The sequence below is a fragment of the Rhinopithecus bieti genome, unplaced genomic scaffold (genome assembly GCF_001698545.2).
Source record: "Rhinopithecus bieti isolate Rb0 unplaced genomic scaffold, ASM169854v2 scaffold_13704, whole genome shotgun sequence".
Taxonomy (NCBI): Eukaryota; Metazoa; Chordata; class Mammalia; order Primates; family Cercopithecidae; genus Rhinopithecus; species Rhinopithecus bieti.
In genome coordinates, this window is record NW_016808231.1 from 841,003 (window position 1) to 861,732 (window position 20,730).

The 20,730-nt window shown below is 43.8% G+C and overlaps 1 protein-coding gene across 1 annotated transcript in view; it reads right to left on the reverse strand.

The window, feature by feature from the left end:
• DIS3L2 (DIS3 like 3'-5' exoribonuclease 2) overlaps window positions 1-20,730 on the reverse strand; it is a 390,397-nt gene that overhangs the window by 78,181 nt on the left and 291,486 nt on the right. The window contains exon 12 of the mRNA XM_017886189.1: window positions 10,039-10,146. Within this exon, the coding sequence (XP_017741678.1) occupies window positions 10,039-10,146 (108 nt within the window). The remainder of the gene's footprint in view (window positions 1-10,038; window positions 10,147-20,730) is intronic.

Sequence of the window (20,730 nt, forward strand, 5' to 3'; positions counted from 1 at the left end):
TGGCACTGGCTATCAGTTCATTTGAGCTCCCTTTTTTTTCCTTAATGGGCACCTCTACTTTGTTTCCTTATCAGTCAAGACAGATATCCCTTCCTAAAAGCACATAGGAACACTACCAAATTGGAGACTGCAGTGCTGATGATCACTTTCCCATAGCTGTTTTACTTCACTTCAGTCCTCTTCCTTAATGCCTGCAACCCTGAAAATCCATCCCAACCTTCTCTTTAAATACACGAAGGGCTGAGGTAGAAGCCTGAAGAGCCATCAGGAACTTCCTGCTCAGGGACAGGGACCTCTGGCAGCCGAATCTACTCTGCTTTAACACAATCCAGCGCTTCTGGGAGTCATACCTGACATGTACTGAAAAAGGATTAGGCCAGGGAAAGAAGGCCTGAAGCCATCCTCTGCAGAAGCCAAGCAGAAAGGAAAGGAGCCTGTTGTCGCCTGACACAGAGAAAGGCAGCAAGAAAGCAAGGATCCAAAGAGAGGGGGTCCTCAGAACAGCCAAGCTCACAGTATGGAAGGCAGGCCTCTCTGGATGAAACACCTCATTACTTTCCAATTTGGAAACTGGATTCACATCAGTGCCCAGTGCATAACCACAGCCAGTGGCAGAAGACAAAACGATAGAGTTTTCATGGAAAAGTAGAAATAGCAGGGGAGCTTCAGAAACAAAACCCTTCATACCCAAGATCATGTCTTTCCTCTTTCCTTTCTTTTTTTTTTTTTTGTTTGAGACAGTCTCGCTCTGTTGCCAGGCCGGAGTGCAGTGGCACAATCTGGGCTCACTGCAACCTCCGCCTCCCGGGTTCAAGTGATTCTCCTGCCTTAGCCTCCCAAGTAGCTGGGACTACAGGCACGTGCCACCATGCCCGGCTCATTTTTTTGTATTTTTAGTAGAGATGGGGTTTCACCATGTTGGCCAGGATGGTCTCGAACTCCAGACCTCGTGATCTGCCCGCTTTGGCCTCCCAAAGTGCTGGGATTACAGGCGTGAGCCACCATACCTGGCCCCTCTTTTCTTTCTTAATCACAGGTTTTGGGTCACTCTTCTGTAGGCAGGTGAGTTTACTGCACATACTCTGGAATATCACTGTTCAGAATGTCAAGTTAAATACAGTGCCAACACCGACTGAAGGCGTATTACTGGGAAAAATCTACTGAAAAAGGAGTAAATGATTATCTACTGAAGCATCGTAATTCAAGGCCCACCTACTGTACTAAGTAAGACTGGAAGTAGTCTAACACTGGGAGTATGCTTATACCTACTACTTCTAAAATCTCCCAGCACATCGGGGAGGAGTGCATTGTTCAGCCCATTTTACAGTTGAGAAAACAGGCCAGGAACTTGTCAAAAGTCATACAAACTCCTAAGTGGCAGCCAAGACCAGATCCAGTTAAAGACAGACCCAAAATCTAGTGTTACTTTTATTACATTTCAGGTGAAGGTCATAAATTAGACAGAGGCAGATGATGAAGTAAAATAAACCAAGTATGTCTCAAACACGTATCAACTTTCTATATTGATACAAAAGTATGACCACCTCCTTTGAAAATTATTCAGTTCCATTCAAATGTATTTTAAAATTTATCCTCTGAAAAATGTCAGCACCTCATTAAGATATATCTCTGGTTGAAAAAACTGCAAGTGGGGTTAATTTATCATCTTAAATAATTAGGTACAAAATCACTTCTGCAGTAGCTCCGGGCTTCTGTATGCAAAATATTTTGTTCAAAAAACATATGAGGAAGAAAGAAACCTTTTCCTGACTGGAACAAAACCAGGCTGTTTGGAGTGACGGTGGGTGGGAGGCAGAGTGGATTTTGGCTGCTTCTTAGAGCTACGAACACAGGGTAATCATCCTTAGTAGGGGCAGCCCCGCAGTGAGAGAAGTCAAAGGTGCCAAGCAGCAAGTGTCTGAAAAGGACTGGGCTGAGAGAGGACGGGCTGGAAGAGAGCAGAGAGAGGCAGGTCATGCCTGTGGTGGAAAGGACGCCAACTTGCTAGGGAAGGTCCTAGCAACTGTACACGACAGAGACAGTGGGGTGGCTACAGCAAACAAGGGGCTCCTCCACTAGCCCCAGCCCTCGCACTAGTGCCACTATCACCGAGCAAAGTTCAGGCTTCCCCTGAAATAGGAAGAGACGAACACAGTAAGATTAAGGCGTGAATATCTAGACTGAAGCACCATTGCACACAATCCACTTACACCCAGTGGAATGCTCGCTTTCTCTTCACAGGTGGCTCACTGCAACTTCCGCCTCCTGGGTTCAAGCAATTCTCCTGCCTCAGCCTCCCAAGTAGCTGGGACTACAGGCGCCCACCACCATGCCTGGCTAATTTTTGTATTTTTAGTAAAGATGGGGTTTCACCATGTTGGCCAAGCTGGTCTCGAACTCCTCACCTCAGGTAATCTGCCCACTTCAGCCTCCCAAAGTACTGGGATTACAGGTATGAGCCACCACGCCCAGCCAAATATTTGTATATTTATTTATTCATTCATTTATGTTTTAGAAACAGGATCTCGATCTGTTCTCCATCTGATCAAGTCATCCTCCTGCCTCAGCCTCCCATGTAGCGGCAAGGCAGAGAGGAATTTTGATGTGGCAAGGGGGACTTCAGCAGTTGAAGTTGGCTAGCCTCTCTGGTTTCCAAGAAGAAGAAATGAAAAGTACTTGGGAAAATGATGGGTCTTAAAGGAAAGAGGAGTGGAAAGCAAGGCTGAGGTTGAGGAACCCAAGAAAAAAGGCTTGGAACCTAGTGACAAAAAGATTCCCAAGTAGCACTAAAGGTTCAGCTGAGAAAGCCCAAACTGGTACACACCATAGTTTTACAGAATGGAATGAGTTAAACAGGGAGGAAAAGATCTGCTCAGCTACAAGGAAGAGGCAGAGGCTTGAAGGATATGAGAAGATGGCAGATGGGGAAACTCAACCTTGACTGATGTCAAGTCTCTGGAGCTGGGGAGAGGGCCTGCAGCACAGCAGAGAGCTCAGTTATACATAAAAGGCAGCTTCTCTCCTGTGAGCAGCAACGCTCCAGGACATGAGAGGAGAGGCTGGTTGCAAGAAGACTCTGGAGTCCATGCATTTCTAGCACAGAAGACAGGCAGAAAAGAACGAGGAAAAAGTTACCATTGTCAGGACGTTTTATCTTTTATTCTGAATGACAGATTGGAAAGTTTTAATGGAGAGACAAGGCTTAAGATTCAGAAGGATCACTCTGACAGCTGTATGCAGAGGAGATGACGTGGGGCAAGGGCAGAGGCTGCAAGGACAGTCAGGAGGCCACTGTATTTGTCAAGGTGAGACAGCATAGCTTGGACCCAGGTATTAGTGCCAGTAGTTAAGGAAGGGGGCTGATTCTGGAGGCATTCAGAAAGCAAAGCAGCGATGACACACTGGCAGACTGGATGCAGATGCAGCACGAGAGAAAGACCAAAGTCAAGAATCACCCCGTGGTTTTTGAGCTAAGTAAATGGCTGAAACAGGTGACTTCCATAGTACACTCTGGGTCCTGACTAATCCTATGCAGCACACAGCAGGGATGTCACAGGAGATGCAAACTGAGGAGAGCTAATCAATTGTGAAACCCTTCTTTTATTTTTCTGATCTTTGGCCCTAAGATTCTAAGGTTCTAAGGTCTAAGGACTTAGTTACTAAGTCAGAGAATAAGGCTCTCACAACCAACATGTGAGAAATATGCTAAAAATAAATTATTCAGCATTTATTGGCCTAAAAGCCTGAGCACTAGCTTAATGAATGCATACATGTCCAAGATTTTCTTGTCAGTGTTTAAAAAAAAATTTAGTGGGCGTTAAGGAAACGTTGGAACAGTCTTTCTATAGCTGACCACGCCTGCTCCAGAAAGTAAGCCATTCCAATAGACTAAGGAAAAATACACAGCTTTCTCCACTTCAACTCCAGGTGAGACTGGTGGCTACGCAGCAGCTGTGGCATGATGCTGTTGGCCCCGCTCTGGCTCCTTCTGAGTCCAAGCCTTTACGCCAAGAGAAGTCACCACTGCTTGCAAATCAGCCTCAGACTTTGGCCACACAGGCTTCAGAGACCCTCCTCTTCATCACTGGGTTCTTGATGCAGGGCTACCCCTCGCCCGTTGGCCTTCTCTGGCTCCCTGAACCTCCCATCTGGTTCTGAACTTTGCTCCCCCGGACCTTGCTAAACTCAAGCTTTCCTTGCCAGTGTCTTGAAGAAGCACCATCCCTTGGATGTGAGTCTGGAATCTGACCTCTCATTTCACGCATCTTGACTGTGAGTAAGAGATACTCATCCCAGGACTAACCAACCAGGTCTACCTCTCATGTGGTTGCTTGGTCCGGGTAGGGTGTTTGGATAACCACAGTACAAGGAGTGTGGTTAGTGGGCTTTGCCCTACAACCCTGTGTCTAGTCCAAACTCTCATTACTTCCGATCTGGCTTGGTTTGCACTGAGGCCCACAGCCCCTCCTGGATCCTGTGCCTACTTCACACCTGCTCTCTAGTCCCTAATGCCAGTGGCCTGGGCACCAGACACTACCTCCAACAGAAACTCCAGAGGCCAACTGAGTTACAGTTTGCCACTTTCTAGTGCTTCTTTTATGACCCTCATATTTTAGAAGCTCATTAGATTGGGCAGCTTTTTATTTCTTGGGTCTGACTTTGGCAGGCATAATTCAGACTCAAAGTTCTTTTCTGTTGACTCAAGTTAGCTTTCTTCTATGGGCTTTTATTTTCTGTTTAGTTAAGCTTTCACAAAAATAAGCATTTACAAAAATATAAAAGCTACACATGTTTTCAAAAAACATTAGAAAATACAAAAAAGTAGAAAAAATTACTCATAGTTTTACTACCCAAACATAACCACTACTGGCATTCTATTTTATTTCCTACTGGTCTTTTTCCATTCATTTTTTCCCCTATGCATGCTCCCACCCCCACCAAAATATGATTGCTGGCATACTGTCCTCATAATTCCTTGTTTTCGGATAGCGTTTGCCTCTTAAATCTTAAAAAAATCTTTAAAAGGGTCCTTTTTTTTATGAACCAATATTTAAGAGCCATAAAAACCAAATACAATGTGTATAACTTGTTTTGATCCCAATTCAGGCAAATCTATGGGAGAAAGCAAGGACATCTATTATGGACTGGGTTTAGAACGACACCAAGGCATTAGCAGTCACTGTTAGGTGTGCTGATGGCACTGTGCTATATAAGAAAATGTCCAAAATTTTTACAGCTTCATACTGAAATATGTCTGAGCAAAATGACATGTCTGTGGTTTGTTTCAAAATACTTTGACAATGAAAAAAAGTTTTGATAGTAGTTGAATCTGGGAGGTGGGGAGGATGGGTTTATTGTGCCCTTTGCTTTCATGTATGTTTGAAATTTTCACAATAAAATATTAAAGTATACATAATTCAAATAGTTTTAAAGACTTGAAAAAAAAGCAGCCCCCTGTCCCTCTCTGTTACTTCCCAAGAGTAACTACTTTAACCTCTTCTAAAAGAGTATTTGGGTATTAACTTTCTATATAACCTGTCTGCTACTTCCTGATTTTTTTTTTTTTTTTTGGTGTTTTTTGCAAACTTTTCACTACAGAAGATAATTTATTTTTCCTTCCATACACACTCCCTCCCCCACCATGCCCACATAACTATTCAAGTCCTTAATCCTCCTAATACATGACAATGATCAGAATTCATTCTATCAATCTACTATTATGGTTACCTAAATACTAAGTGTTACTTTTCTATACAACTTTTTATTCTCACTGGAATTAGTAACTGTCTTTTTATCAGCTTGATTTCTATGTGTGCTGTGTATATTATTCTACTCCAAACTTTCCACCAACTATTCATTTGGTTCTCAAGGTATGGACCATGTACCCCTAGGGATCCCTGAGACCCTTCCAGGAGTCCAGGAGATCAAAACTATTTTCATAATAATACTAAGGCAGTGTTTGTCCTTTCCACATGCTGACATTTACACTGGTGGCACAAAAGCCCTCGTGGGTAAAGCGGCTGCCTTGGTGCAAATCCGACAATGGCACCGAGCGCATCTGTGGCTACTGCACTCCAATACCTCATACTTGTATCGAACAACTGAATGCTCTGACCAGAGGAGTAAAGATTATTAATTTTATGATGTCTCAACCCTTGATTGCTTGTCTTTTTCACTTTTGCTGCATGCAGAAGCACGCTGGTGGTCTTGAGGAAAAGCATTTACATAACTGAGTCGTGAACTGATTGCTCAGTTTATGGAACACCATTTTCACCTGAAGGAACAACTGACACACAAACTATAGTTATTTAGACTCGGGTATTTTGGGGAGAGTGAGCACACTGTCTGGTGTCTGTTTTGTTTTGTTTTGTTTTGTTTTGTCCACACGAGGTCTCACTATGTTGCCCAGGCTGTGTAATTCTCTTGCCTCAGCCTCCCAAAGTGCTGGGATTACGGGCATAAATCACAGTGCCCAGCCCCGGACCCCCCCGCCCCCTTTTTTTTCTGAGATAGAATCTTACTCCTATTGCCCAGGCTGGAGTGCAGTGGCATGATCATGGCTCACTGCAGGCTTGATTTCCCAGGCTTAGGTGATCCTCCCACCTGAACCTCCTGAGTAGCTGGGACTACAGGCGCATGCCACCACACCTGGTTAATTTTTGTATTTTTAGTAGAGACAGTGTTTCAATATGTTGCCCAAGCTGATCTCGAACTCCTGGGGTCAAGCAATCTGCCCGCTTCAGCCTCCCAAAGTGTTGGGACTACAGGTGTTAGCCACTGTGCCTGGTGCAACCAACTTCTGAGAAACTATTAAAGTCTGGTGTAGTACAAAAATGAATAGCCACAATTATCTGAAAAAGTTATTAAAATGCTCCTTTCTTTTCCAGCTACATATCTACATATCAACCAAAACAACCGATTCCAACAGACAGAATGTAGAAGCCCATGAGAGGATCCAACTTAGCGTCTTCTTTTTTCTTTTTCAGATGGAGTTTTGTTCTTATTGCCCAGGCTGGAGTGCAATGGCACGATCTCAGATCACCGCAACCTCCGCCTCCTGGGTTCAAGTGATTGTCCTGCCTCAGCCTCCCAAGTGGCTGAGGTTATAGGTGCCCGCCACAAGGTCCAGCTAATTTTTGTATTTTTAGTAGAGGTGGGGTTTCACCATGTTGGCCAGGCTGGTCTTGAACTCCTGACCTCAAGTGATCCACCTGCCTCGGCCTGTGAAAGTGCTAGGATAACAGGCGTAAGCTACGGCGCCCGGCGCTTAGCATCTTCTTTAAGACAGACCTGAAGGATAGTGTAGTAGGTTCAACAGGGATACTGACTATCTGGCCCTTTACAGGAAAAGTCTGCCAGCCCTGATCTAAGTGATTCTTTCACTTCTTTCCTGTATTAGATTATTTGTTTCCTGGGTCCCATGTCTTCCTCTTTCTTCATTTACTCCTCCTTCATTTTGGTGAAGCACATCCTCTGGTGGCTTCCTGAGAAAGGGTGTATGAGATGGACATTTTGTTGAAGCCTTGTATGTCTGAAAAAGCCCTCTCCTACCCTTTTTATTGATAGCTTTGTTGGGTACAGAATTTTGGCATGGAGACCACGGTCCTTCAGAAATTAGAAAGCTTTGCTTCACTGTCATCTAATTTCTAGGGTTGTGGTAGAAAAGTCTGAAGTTATTCTGATTTCTGATTTTATTGTATGTCTTTTCTTTGTCCACAGTGTTCTGAAATTTTATAATGATGTGTCTTGATGATGTGTCTCTATACCTGTGCTAGGCAGTGTGCCCTTTCAATATGGAAAATCATATCTTCCAGGAATGTGGCATTTCCTAAAATTATATTGTTGATCATTTCTTTTCCTCTGTTTACTTTGTTCTCTATTTCTGGAATGGTCATTGAACAGATATTGTATAACTTGGACTAGTCCTCTAATTTTTTGTCTTTTCTATATCTTTCTGGGACAACTCCCCAACTTTACCTTTCAATAGATATCTTGAATCTCTAATTCTTCTAACCTGTGTTTAATTCCCAAGAGCTCTTTTTTCCCTCCAAATGTTTCTTTTTTAAAGTATCAAGATTTTGTGATACAGCTACTTTCTTTTTTAAAAAAATTCCCTAAAGATATAAGTGCTAATTTCTTTTCCCGGCTAGTGTGTTTCATTCTAGTTACTTTTTCCTGTGTGTTTTCTTCATTTCCTGTTTGTTTACTTTTTTCCTGTTTGTTTGTACTCCAGTTGAATTATACATATACTTAAGAGCCCAAAGGCTAAGTGTAAACTCTGGACAGGGCTTCATCAAAGTAAAATAAAGCTATTGTTGAACCAATGCATTAGTAATAGCTTCCCTATTTCATATTAGAAGCTTCTTTAGGGTTGTCTCTTCATACATGGAAATGAAATCCTAAAAAGCTCTGACTGTGTGGGTGAAGCTTATTAATAGTCTGTAAACTTTACCGTAGGGAGAGACAGCTGGGCTGTTGATTGGGAAACTCTTGAGGTTAGTATCTTTATGTTTTATTCCTCGCTATTCAGATTCCTCAGAGATTTTTCCATGTCCCAACTCATGGATATAGGCCTGGCGACCAGAATTCTGGGGCTGGCAGCAAAAAGAAAGCTGATACTCTTAACATTCAGTATGCCAACAGTCACTCAATCTCCCCCAAGGTGTCACTGCCATCAAGCATGTTTGATGTCCTCTAGTTCAGATACCTCTTACTCTACCCTGTCTAGAGAACACATTTCTGATCTTCCGCTAAGTTACAGGAGGGGCAATTTTTAAAAATAAACTTTCAATACGGTTGTTAGCCTCATTCTCTCCACCCCCCCACCTTCTAGAATTATCTGGTACTGTCAATTTCCGAATTGTTTAGGGTTCTTCTGCGTAAACTGGGTTGTTTCTTGGCTTTCTCTATTGCTGGCTCAGGATTCAGCTTTCTCAGGACTGCTAAGTCAGTTACACTCATCCATCTGCTACCCAGATTCCAAACTTTTGTTGCTGTTGTCTCCTCTCCCACTCTCTTTGTCCTTGTGGGTTTATGTCTTTAAAAAAAAATCCCTTTACTGTTGTTTTAGTGAGGTTTTGGGAGGGAATGAAAGTAAATGTGGGTATTTGATCCTCTATCTTTATTTGGAACCTCTTTATAATTAAATATCTTTTTTTACTTCCATTTAATATTACAGTATAAACACTTCCCATGTTCTTCCATGGTCTCTGTCAACAACTTTAATAACTGCATAGATTCCATTGAGAAGGCACCAAGGCTTACTTAATCAGGACCCTACTTCTGAATGTTTGGAGTTGTTTCAGTTGCAGGGAGGGGACTAGTTTCTCTTTCATGTATTTCTCTCCTATCGTTCCCTACGATATGCATAGGCACATCCCGATAACAGGCACAGACATCTTTTTCCCTATGCTTAGGAATCCCTGCTGACATCCTTCTCTCTGTTCTTGGTCTGTGGTTTCACCACCTTGTGCCTTGATTATAGTACTACCTTGCTAATTCATCTTCACAGCGCCAATCATCCTGCATGACGATGCACCACTGACCTTTCTACAATCAGCTTTCTCATGACACTTCAGCGGAACCCTAACACCTACAATTCATTTGTGATTCTCCAGTTTGATTTCACCCCACCTATGTAAACTTCCCACTTTACCTAACGTCCACCTCCAAACAGGCTCTGCTCTGCTAACTGCAGGCTGGGCTGCCCCTCCTGCCTTTGCCAATCCTCATTCAATCCCACTTACACCCTGTCTCCTGCATTAGCCTCCCGGGCATCACTCTGCTTACTCAATTTCTTCCTTCACCTGATAACAGACATGAAACCTGTTCAAAGTGCTTAGGGTCAGTCTTGCCTTCTAAGTGGGGCCGACGGCTCTTCTGAGGCAGGGACTCTGACATTTCTCTATGACGGCTGCTCCATATCTCCCGTGGCCTGCTACCATGGCACCAAAGCCAGTGCCAGGCACATGGTGAGTACTTCATGACTCATGGAATGGAACAGGGGTAAGTGGAGAAAGAAAACGTGTAAGTTGTTACCTTGCCCTCTGGAGTCAGTGTCCAGATCACAGAGAAGGTCAGCTTGTCAGACATGGGGTTGAGGCTGCACAGCTCCTCACACAGCAGCCTGGGAAGCATGGGGACCACCTGTAAATAGAGCACAGGCCCATGAGCACCTTTCTCCAACCTGCTTAGGAGAAGCCCAGCGGGCAGAGTTTTGGTGAACAGCTTCAGCTTTTCCAGAGTAAGCTGAAGATGGAGGTGGCTCTGTTCCCAAAGACTCTGCAGAAAGACCACACTATTGTATACTTTTCCATGTGCCTCTAGAGTCAAACGGGAATGTGAGCTGGGAAAGTGAAGAGAACTGGCAAAGGAAGACAAAAATCACATTGCAAGCAATGGAAAATAGCTACATTGTATTATCTACTAAACCTGAAGCTCCAGACTCAAGAAGTACTTGTGCTTTTGGATATAAGTACTCCAGTTGAATTATACATATACTTAAGAGCCCAAGGGCTGAGTGTAAACTCTGGACATGATTTCGTTAAAGTAAAATAAGCTATTGTTATTGCTGAATCAATGTTTTAGTAATTGAATATACTGCAATTTACCAAATTACATTTTGGAACATTAAGAGAATACTTCACTAAAATATCACTGGAGTGGTAAAACTGAAAGCGTCATACATCCAGGTTTCCCAGATAAACACTGTGATCAAGTAGTTATCCATTTTCCCATTTTTAAGCCTGAATCATCTATTCTCCTTATTGTTCTTTCTGTTCCACAATAAACTGAGTCAACGGCATATACTCTTTAATTAAAAATTGGTTTTCAGCTCACTTTCAAATGATGACTAGAAGTGGTCCCAAAATATTACTTATTTTTTTCTAGTACTCCAAAGATGAAATGAATATCTCTACCTGTATCTCCTGAAGATACTTCAAAAACTCTCTCCTATCTAAGCCTATCTGTTCCTTTTCCCATATTTTTCTTGGGACCATCCACCCCATCTCTCTAACTAAAAACATCAGCAGTGCTAGCCATTTACTCAACACACTTACTATGGCCCACTTTGGCCTGCAGTGTTGAGCATGGATAACACTGAAACCCCATGCTAGGTAACTGAGAAGTGATATGCAAAGGGCGGCCATGTTGTAGTTGAGGTACATTTAGCAAATAATGTTTCTTCATGGGCAGAAACAGAACAAACCCCAGCAGCTTCTTATTCTGCATGAAGTATCTGCAACTGTACTCTACTTTAGTAAAGTAAATATCTTTGGTATGGAATAGTAAATTCTAGAACTCATGGCCCAAACCAGTAACAAATAATTGGCAATTGTTTGGTATTTCTAAAAAATGCCACATCTTTTAACATCTATATGAAACCTAATGACTACCTGATATCTTTGGTAATAGCTTTTCCTAACAGCCTTTGGTAACAGCTTTTACAGACAACTACTTTTGAAATTTTTTTCCTGCATTACTTTTGCACCATCAGTTCAGACAATACTGTATTTTCTTTGCTAACTTATTCTGTGATGCATTAGAATGTAATCCAAATATTTAACATTTTCTTGTATATGTCAAGTGTTTTATAAAATGGTACATCTTCACCTGTTTAAAAACAGTGCACAAAATGGAGAAAGCTTCAATATGATACCATCTCATGGTTGAATGATAAAGATTTCACATACTCAGCCTTTGGGCTATCCTAGGGACTGAATTGGCACCCTCCCTGCCACCCCCCGACCCCACCCCGCAGTTATATTTTAAAGCCCTAACCCCCAGTGTGACCGTATATAGAGATAGGGTCTTTCAGAGGTAAGTAAGGTTAAATGAGGACATGGGGTGGTGCCCTGGTCTAATAGACTGGTGACTTTATAAGACGAGAAAGAGACACAAGTCTCTCTCTGCATGAGTAGGCACAGAGAAAAAGCCATGTGAGGCCACAGCCATATACAAATGAAGAAGAGACCATCACCAGGAACTGAATTGGCTAGCACCTTGATATGGGACTCTGGCCTCCAAAACTGGGAGAAAATAAATCTCTGTTGTTTAAACTATGGCATGTCACTATAGGAGCCTGAGCTAAGACAGACTACATCAAGTTTGCTGGGTGTGCATTCTTGTATTCTCCTCTGGGCTGCATTAACAGACAGTTTGTTCTATCAACTGTATTTTGGTAACCGGCTGCTCAGCCACCCAGCATGCTTGTTGCAATGACATTAGTCCAGGGCGTAATGCCTTTTGTACAGATAGTTAGTGTGTCTTCTAAGTGTTCAAGGCAGTATCTTACTTTAAGTCACAAAACTGAGCATCTGATAATGCATTATAGTTCCTAACTTCATATTTTAGTGTTTGTTAAAAGAAAGTCATTATAACTTGGGCCAGAACTAGACCGTGGAACAGAAGGAAAACACTGATGGAAAAACTAGTGAAATTCAAATAAAGTAAGGAGTTTAGCTAACAGTAATATTCCAATGTCAGTTTCTGAGTTAGGACACATGAAGCGTAGTCACGTAAGATATTAACATGGAGGAACTGGGTATGGGACCACTCCGTACTACCCTTGCAAGTTCTCTGTCAACTGTAAGCATTCCAAAATAAATGAGCTCATTAAAAAGAAAGTCACTGTTTTCATTAATTGGTGTTGTGTTTTACATTTAAATATGAAATAAATGTATGCTAATTATCTAGTGAAAAGCTGATCTGTTTCTATATGTTGGAATTTGGGGTTCAGATATAATTTGCAAAAACGGCCTCACCACTTAAAAAAATACAACAAGGTCTAAAGACCTTTTTACCAATAAGTGAAGAAGTATAGACTCAGCAGCGGCATGGTGCAGGAAAGAGAGCAAAGGCTTTGCCACCTTTCCTGAGGGCTTGGGGGCTAATCCTGGGCCGACTGCTTCTTGTACACTTTGGGCAAGTTAGTAAAATTTTGAGTCTTGGTCTTCTTATTGGTAGAACAATACTGAAGACGCTCAGTGAAAGTCAGCTCACTGGCCAGCCCATGGTGTCCAAGGTGTGCTGTCACCGGGCTCAGCATTCCCTTCAGCTTTGTGCCCTGGCCCTCTCCCGGGGCACTGGCAACAGCAGTCACATGGGCCTTCCTGCTGCACCCCCTTCACCTGTCTGTGTGCTGCTCCAGCTCTTGCTTGTGCTGGTCCCTCTTTCTGGAACACCTTTCTAGACATTTTACATCTGGCAAACTCTTGTACATCCTTTCAGATTCAGCTCATTGCCACTGCTAAAAGGTTTATCCAAAATCCCCCAGGAATAGTGTGTGCTGTATTTTATACACCTCCCCTGTTCTTTCAAAGATGATTTGGGGCCATCCTACACAGTCAGCCACTTACTCCATCCTCCCTGCTCTTCAGCTGCATTTACCACACTGTCCTAATTGCTTCTTCAGGTGCCTCGAGTGCCACGGACACTGAAACCTCAGGAGCAAGGGCCAGGCCTCACTCCTGTCTCTCTCTACACCTGATGCACGGTAGGCACTTCCAGTATGTAGACAACTGACTGGCTTCTGCCCAGGAGATGGATCACCTCTTTTTTTCTATGTTTACTGTATCACATAAAACATTTTATGAAATACACTAGAGACTTATATTTAAGCATCTCGACAAAAAAGCTTCATAAACAACTAGTATTTTAAGTATAAGCTACACTGTTTGGGCTACTACCTCCTAAAACTTATCAGCACATGCAGTGATTGTGCAGGCTGTAAAAATTGCGTGGTGTCCTATATCTTACACAAAAGACACTTTATTAATCACACTGCAATGGTCAGTTACCAATCTAAGTGCTCATGAAAAAGCTGAACTTTAAAACTTTTTGGTTAGTATATTTAATTTTTTTTTTTTTTTGAGACAGAGTCTTGCTCTGTTGCCCAGGCTGGAGTGCAGTGGCGTGCTCTCGGTTCACTGCAAGCTCCACCTCCCAGGTTCATGCCATTCTCCGGCCTCAACCTCCCGAGTAGCTGAGACTACAGGTGCCCACTACCATGCCCGGTTAATTTTTTGTATTTTTAGTAGATACGGGGTTTCACTGTGGTCTCGATCTCTAGACCTAATGATCCACCTGCCTCAGCCTCCCAAAGTGCTGGGATTATAGGCGTAAGCCACCACGCCTGGTCCCTATTATATTTAATTTTTAAGAAGCATTCCTTATAAAAGACATTTAACAGGTCTTAAAGCAGAATTGAGTTGAAATTCTCATAGAAAACACTCTTTATGTTTATATAGTTTTGTAAATAGATGGTTATTCCTCTGTGTTTCAAAGGAAAAGGAATTAAGAGGTTACAATCACATTTGTGGTCTGGCACATCAGTCTCTCATAAATGGGGCCTAATTCCTGCCAGCGTCACGGTGAATGTGCTCTCCCACAACCCCAGGCACAGCAGGATCCCTGTGAAGGAGGGCTGGAAAGGAGAGGCAGGCAGCCCCTTCTGATCAGCTGCTTTCTCCAATCCAAGTCCCGTATGTCAGAGGGAGACTCACCTGGACCATGGCGTAACAGTCCATGCACACAGCTCAGCTACGTGAGGCCTGCCATGGTTCCTGAGAGCCTCGGGGCCAGGGTGATAAGTGTGGAACACCATGTCTGACTGGAAAAGAAAGGTCTCTCCAGGAGTTGGGAAATTCCTGGCTATCATTAAAACTGTGCAAATGTTCACACATTCCCTGACCCCTTGATCCTTTTCCCTAGTCTTATCCTATCTTGTCCTCATTAACTTCGCTATGCAGTGTGAACCACAAGGATAATTCCTTCAAGGTTCTTTATTTCCCTCACTTCTACTATCCCAGCTCCACAAACCCCATGATTGATCTTATAAATCGGCCTTTCCTACTTCTGCAAGTCCTCACTGAGCAGTGACAGAGAAAATTGCTGGGCCATGTGGAGGTGAGTTGCTAAGCTGTCTTAGTTCTTACCTCCATGAGGGTTGGCAAGGCCTTTCACCTGTCTTTGTTAGTTCCTTCCCCACGCCCCTCAGATGAGGTTCCAAAATGTTACTACTCTCCTCAGACCTCTTATTTGACTGCCTTCTCAATCTTTCTCAATAGAAAACCTCAACTCTTCTTCACAGAGAAAACTGAGATCATCAGACTCAATCTGTTGCAAGCAACCTACCAGCTCTTTCCTTTGGCCAGTCTCTCCCAGGCCCACTCACTTTACACGTGTGCCCTGGTCTCCTGCCATCTCACAATGAGTGTCTTCCATGTCCAAGGCCTGGCCCTCTGGCCTTGTGACTCCACATACCTCTACAATGCCCTCTGGACACCAGGAACTCGATGTCCCATGAACATTTCAAACTCCACATGGAGAAGACAAAGTTCAGCATTTTCCTCCCTTCTTCACCTGTTCCACTGTCTACATTTCCTACCTCTGTTAAGAGCAGCGCTCTGTCCCAAGTTAAATAAGTAAGGAAGCAAACGACCACCACTCCCTCAAAACCACCAAAAATCAAAACACCGCACCCATGCCTCACCACGCTCCTCACCCCTGCCCCCAGAACACAGCTGAGGATTGGCCTATGATTCTTCACTCTCCTCTCTCTGCCTTCTATATCCAATCACTTCCCAAGCCTAGATCTGACATTCTAACTCTCTCAAATGAGTCTTTTCCTCTCCTCCTTCCACTGTTCAAGTGTGGATATGTCTCTCTTCCTCTCTCAGGATAAAAATCAGTGACAATTCTGGAGCAGAAATTATTCTAGATAAGACTTGCTTATTCTCCAGACTTTTGCATCTTCTTACTAATCTCCACTCAATGATAATCTGCAATTCCATTTATATTAGGACACACTGCTTTACCTTCCCAATAGTTAAGGAGCTGAATTTAGTAAATGGACTTTTGCATGTCCTGTGGATGAAGGAGGGCCTAAAGGGTTCGATGGGGCCAAGGGGTTTTTGGAAAAGCCTGGACCCTCAATGTTCAGTGGCTAAGGTCATAGGTGGCCAAGGGTTCCCCACGGGGAAGCAGGAGAAGAACCCTATCTCCAAGGGGACAGCAAAGATAACAGTGGGAAGCTAACTTCTCCATTTTCCCTGCCCTTTGCTTCTCCCTACTTCTTCTTGTGTGATATGCATTGCCAGAAATGGGAAGAAATTGTAATATGTAGTAAATGAAATGCTGCTTGTTCAGAATGTCCATTTGGCACTAGGCTAAAGGCATCTATTGTTCTAGTTCTCCTGGGGTCCAGTTGGACATCACCATATCGGTAAACTCTCATAAGATTTTGTGAGCAAAGATCTCTGTGTTGGGGTAGTTACTCAGAGTCTCAAGAGGATGTGATTGGGGGGAAGGGCCCTGTTACTGATGACAATTTTCCTGTCTCTGGCCTCGCTATCCTTCAACCACACAGTTGCTAAGGTGATTTTCTATTTTGGTCGAAGGAGATCGTATCGCTTCTCTACTTGCCCTCAAAATCCAAGCTCCTTCGCCTGCCACTCCAGGCCTCTCTTTGTAACCTCATCCATGGCTCTCTCTACAACACACACCTCAACAATTCCAAACTGCATTCTGCTCCTTGAACATTCTATGCTTTTTCTAGCCTCTGCCTGGAATGCCCTCTCTGCCCATTTTTTATCTAGAAATTTTCTACTCAAAATGTGAAACACTGTTCAAAACACAATTGCTTTGTGAAGTCTTCTTGGCCCTTGCAGAAGCTCCTCTCCCACCACCAGCCCAGGCAGATACAACCTCTCTCTCTTCTCTAACACCTCCTCACCTTTGGGGCAATTCTGAAGGTAGCCTGATGCATTGCAAGTGTTTGCTACCTGTCCACCTCCTCTGCTTCCCCAGGGCAAGACCAGAATCTGTCCCATCTTTACATCCCTGTAACATGACACACAGCTGGTACTCAACAAATACCAAGGGGATGAAGACTGATAAGGACTTCAGGCAGCAGAAAAGGAAACGGGGCTTGAAGGATGCTAAGCCCTCTTAAGCATGCTTTGGGGCCAGAACCAAAGTTGAGTCAGGGCAGAGCTTAAGAGCTGGCCGTGGAGAAAAGGGACAGTGATGATAGGACACTGACTTTCTAAGCATTCTGGACCAGGTCTTGAGAGAGTAGAGAGAAATTGATCATTTGGGTAAATACACTACTGCCCAAGGCAGCTGGGTGGGGGTACCAACAAGACTATAAAATCTTATATTAGTCTCAGAGAGCAGAAACATCTGCTAAAGCCACAGCGGGCAGGCTGGCCAAGTTCAGCAGCAGGTTAGCCAGGACAGCCCTGTGACCAACACAAAGGGCCACAGAAGGGAAGAATCAATCATTCAGGCAAGGAGGAGCAGGAAGGACTAGCAGTGACGTGGGAGCCAGATGCCCACAAGCCAAGTCATAGGGGCTTCTCCACCACCTGGAGGGGTTGCAGGGCCTCTTCTGCCCCTTTCAGCCCAGGCCTTTGCTGGCTCCCCACCCACACCCCCTCAGGCCTTCAGTGCGATAACCCATTGGCCATCGCTGCCCATATCTGCAGTCTAAGAATTGGTGACTTTTACCCCTTTTCTCTCAGGACTTCGAGGTTTTAACAACAAGGTACTCTCAGCTAGCTCCCCACTTACACACTGAAATAACTTAAAGGAAATAGATTAATTCACTTGCCAGCCAACATCTTTGTTTAAAGAGTTTTCTTTTCCATATCAACACTTCCATGAATTCAGAATTTGATCAACTCTTTGCTACACAGTTTGACATTAACAAAACATCAACAATCGGACAACCTGCTGGTGTCAGAAAGAAACATCTTAAAACTCTTTGGACTCTACATTAAGACAGGCTTCCAATCCCAATCTTTGATCTCTATTATAAAGCAGTACCAATAAAATATCGTAGAGATTTATGGGCAAACTTTCACTTGAGCTGTTTCGCACCTAAAATAACATGAATGCTTGGGCCAGTAGGCAGAAAATTTAGGTTTAGGTTTCAACTGTTTAGGTTTTCTTTTACTTTTAAAGCTTAATTCGCTTATTTTCTAAAATTACCTTAAACTTTGCGATTACAATATATTTATCTCCCAGAGAAGACAGTTGAGAGGCATTAACTGAGCAAATGTTGTATCCTTCTGAGAAGGACAGGCCAAAGTTCAGGTGGGCAGCTGTCCCCTGTCCTAATGGAACCATCTTCTGTCAAAAAGCTTTTTCCTGATATTTAAATGGACACTATTTAAATTTATCTTTTGTCCTGAGTATATCCTATTGTTAACAAGAATATCCAAATACTTATTACTGTGAGCAAAATCTCAACAAAAAGAATTTCATTTAAAAAGTCAGTGAGATGGTATTTGGACCCAAGACCTGTTATGCTGTATACTGTCCTATTCCACAGGTTAATCCCCCAATTAGTTTAGATAATGAGCTAAGACTGCAATTCTGGCATCAGTCACTTACAGATCTGAATTAAATCAGTGCCACATTCCCTATAGATGGGAAACCAACTGGAACCCCAGCCCCTCTTCCCTGTGTGATGAAGCTGGGAGAAATGATTGTGCCAAGTGAGAAAGCAGAGAATCTGGAGAGCGGAAACACAGCTCATCCAGCTTTTCAGAAGACCTTTATAGGCAAAGTAAAGTGAAAACAGCAGAAAAGTTCCTGGACACAGTCCTTTAAGAAACAAAACCGAGTAGGAAGAAAGGTCAGAGCAGCGGTTCAAAGGAATCAGAGCGCACAGCTGCTGCTGTCCAAGGTTGCGGGCCGGCGCCACTTGTGCCTGCCAAGCTGGAGGCAGTGCTGGGCAGCAGACGCATGCGGGCCCTTCCTCCACCCAGCTCCCCGCTTTCACAACTCAGCAACAGAGCCCCAACTCTGTAGTCCCACAGAGAAATTCTAGAACTGTGACAAACACAAAACCAAAGGAAACAGAAAAGGAAACACGCTTAATTACTTAACCCAATTTGATTTTTTCATTTTCTGATTTTGAAAAGTAATTCCTAGTTATAAAAGGAGAGCGCAGCAGCTGGTGCTTGGGGGTCAGGCAGGAAGCCCTGTGTGCTTAAGAGATCCTTGCGGGTCAGAAGTTTGTGCTGCATTCTCTTAAGCTGCCTATACCTGCCCAGAGCTTGGACACAGGTGTCACAGACATTGTGAGGGGCCGGGGGTCAAAGAGAAGTTCTTAAACATTGCATTGAGGCTTAGGCCAGCCACAGAGGTCAGGTAGGGACACAGTATGTTTGACACAAGCAAAGTCCGGTACGGAATTCCCCCTGCTCAGATGAGGACACAGCTAGCTATCCTCACTAATTGGTCACTGAAGGTGCTGGGTCTTTCAGGCATCACTGTGCATAGAGATTACCTATTGCCCATGACACGGTTCCCTGGAACAGGGTTTTGATGATCACACAGCTTCTGACTCAGAATTTCCTGGCTCTGATCAACTCTGTCTTCCTCTCCATTCACTATTCTCATTTATGGGATGGCAGAAAACATGTACATGGTGGTTCTGATCACCTAATGTGAATGGCAGGCAAAGCTGTACTTCTGAAGAAACTGGCTGTCCAATTCTCTTGGAGCAGGTAGAGCTAGGGTTTTGCTCAAACATTCTAGGTTTCAGTAATACAGAGAGTACTATCCTAGGGCAGGGGAGAGGAGGTACCACGTCTTCCTAGGTAGGACCTCCACTTATTGAAGGCAGCTATGGCAGATAACAGCTCTGGCTTTCCTTTGGGACAAGACAGCCCATCTAGGCTAGCTCCCTTTGTAGCAGAAACAAAGGGTCTCAGACAGGGTGACTTCTACCACAGGGTGGAAGACATCACTGTCAAAAGCTCAGCTCAGCTACATTGGGGGAACTAAGCTTGGGCCACAGGCAACAGGATCTTCAGCCCTAGAGGATATGGCTGCATTCAAAGCCTAGACTAGTCTCTTCCCTTTTGAGAGGTTAGTTTTCAGGGTAGACAAGTTGAAAACATGAGAGGAACTCTCAGTGACACTTGGTAAATACCAGAAATCCTAGAAACTTTTGGGCGTTCCTGGATAGCTTTTGCTCCAGAAGTGCCAATACCTTTGTGGACATTAAGTAGGCACTTTGTAGAAGTGGAGCCCAGAAATTCCAGAATGCACTTATGGTGGTGCATTCTAGGGTGGACGGTGGGGATATTCCTCCGACCTTAGGGCAGTCAATGAGCAAATACCAGAATCATGTCCTAGTGCGTGGGTTTGTGAGGCAGGAAGCCTCAAGCTAGTATAGGTAGAATCCCAAATTGGACTGCCAAATTTTAAAAAGCTAGAAAGGAAGTGGAAGTCCAGATATGGCCGAAGAAGGAAGATGAGCAAATGAGCAGAGGATCAGAGGAGGGAAAGAAGAGAAAGAAACCTGGCAGAATTCATGAACCACAGTGTGGAAGGCAGAACTTACTCATGCTTGGTCTCATTAACCCCTGTCTCTGAGGCCTACTGCAGTGTCCACCAGATAATTGGTGCTCAATATATACTTGTTAAAGGAATGGATTCTCATGGTTACCATTGAATGTGCCAGGTACAGGTACATAGAATGGAAGGGACGTTTTGAGATGTATCTGTCCAATCCCTGCATTTCACAGATGAGTCTAGGGAGTTCTGTAGACACTTAGCAACTAACCAAGAGTGGTGTAGTCAGGATGAGAGGGAAAAGCTCAGACTCCTCCTCATCTCCCTTCGCTTTTCCATCTCAGAGACTCCCATGGCTATCTTGTAATGGGCAGGTCAGGACCAGATTGGCTCCCACCTTTTAGAACAGGGGTTGAA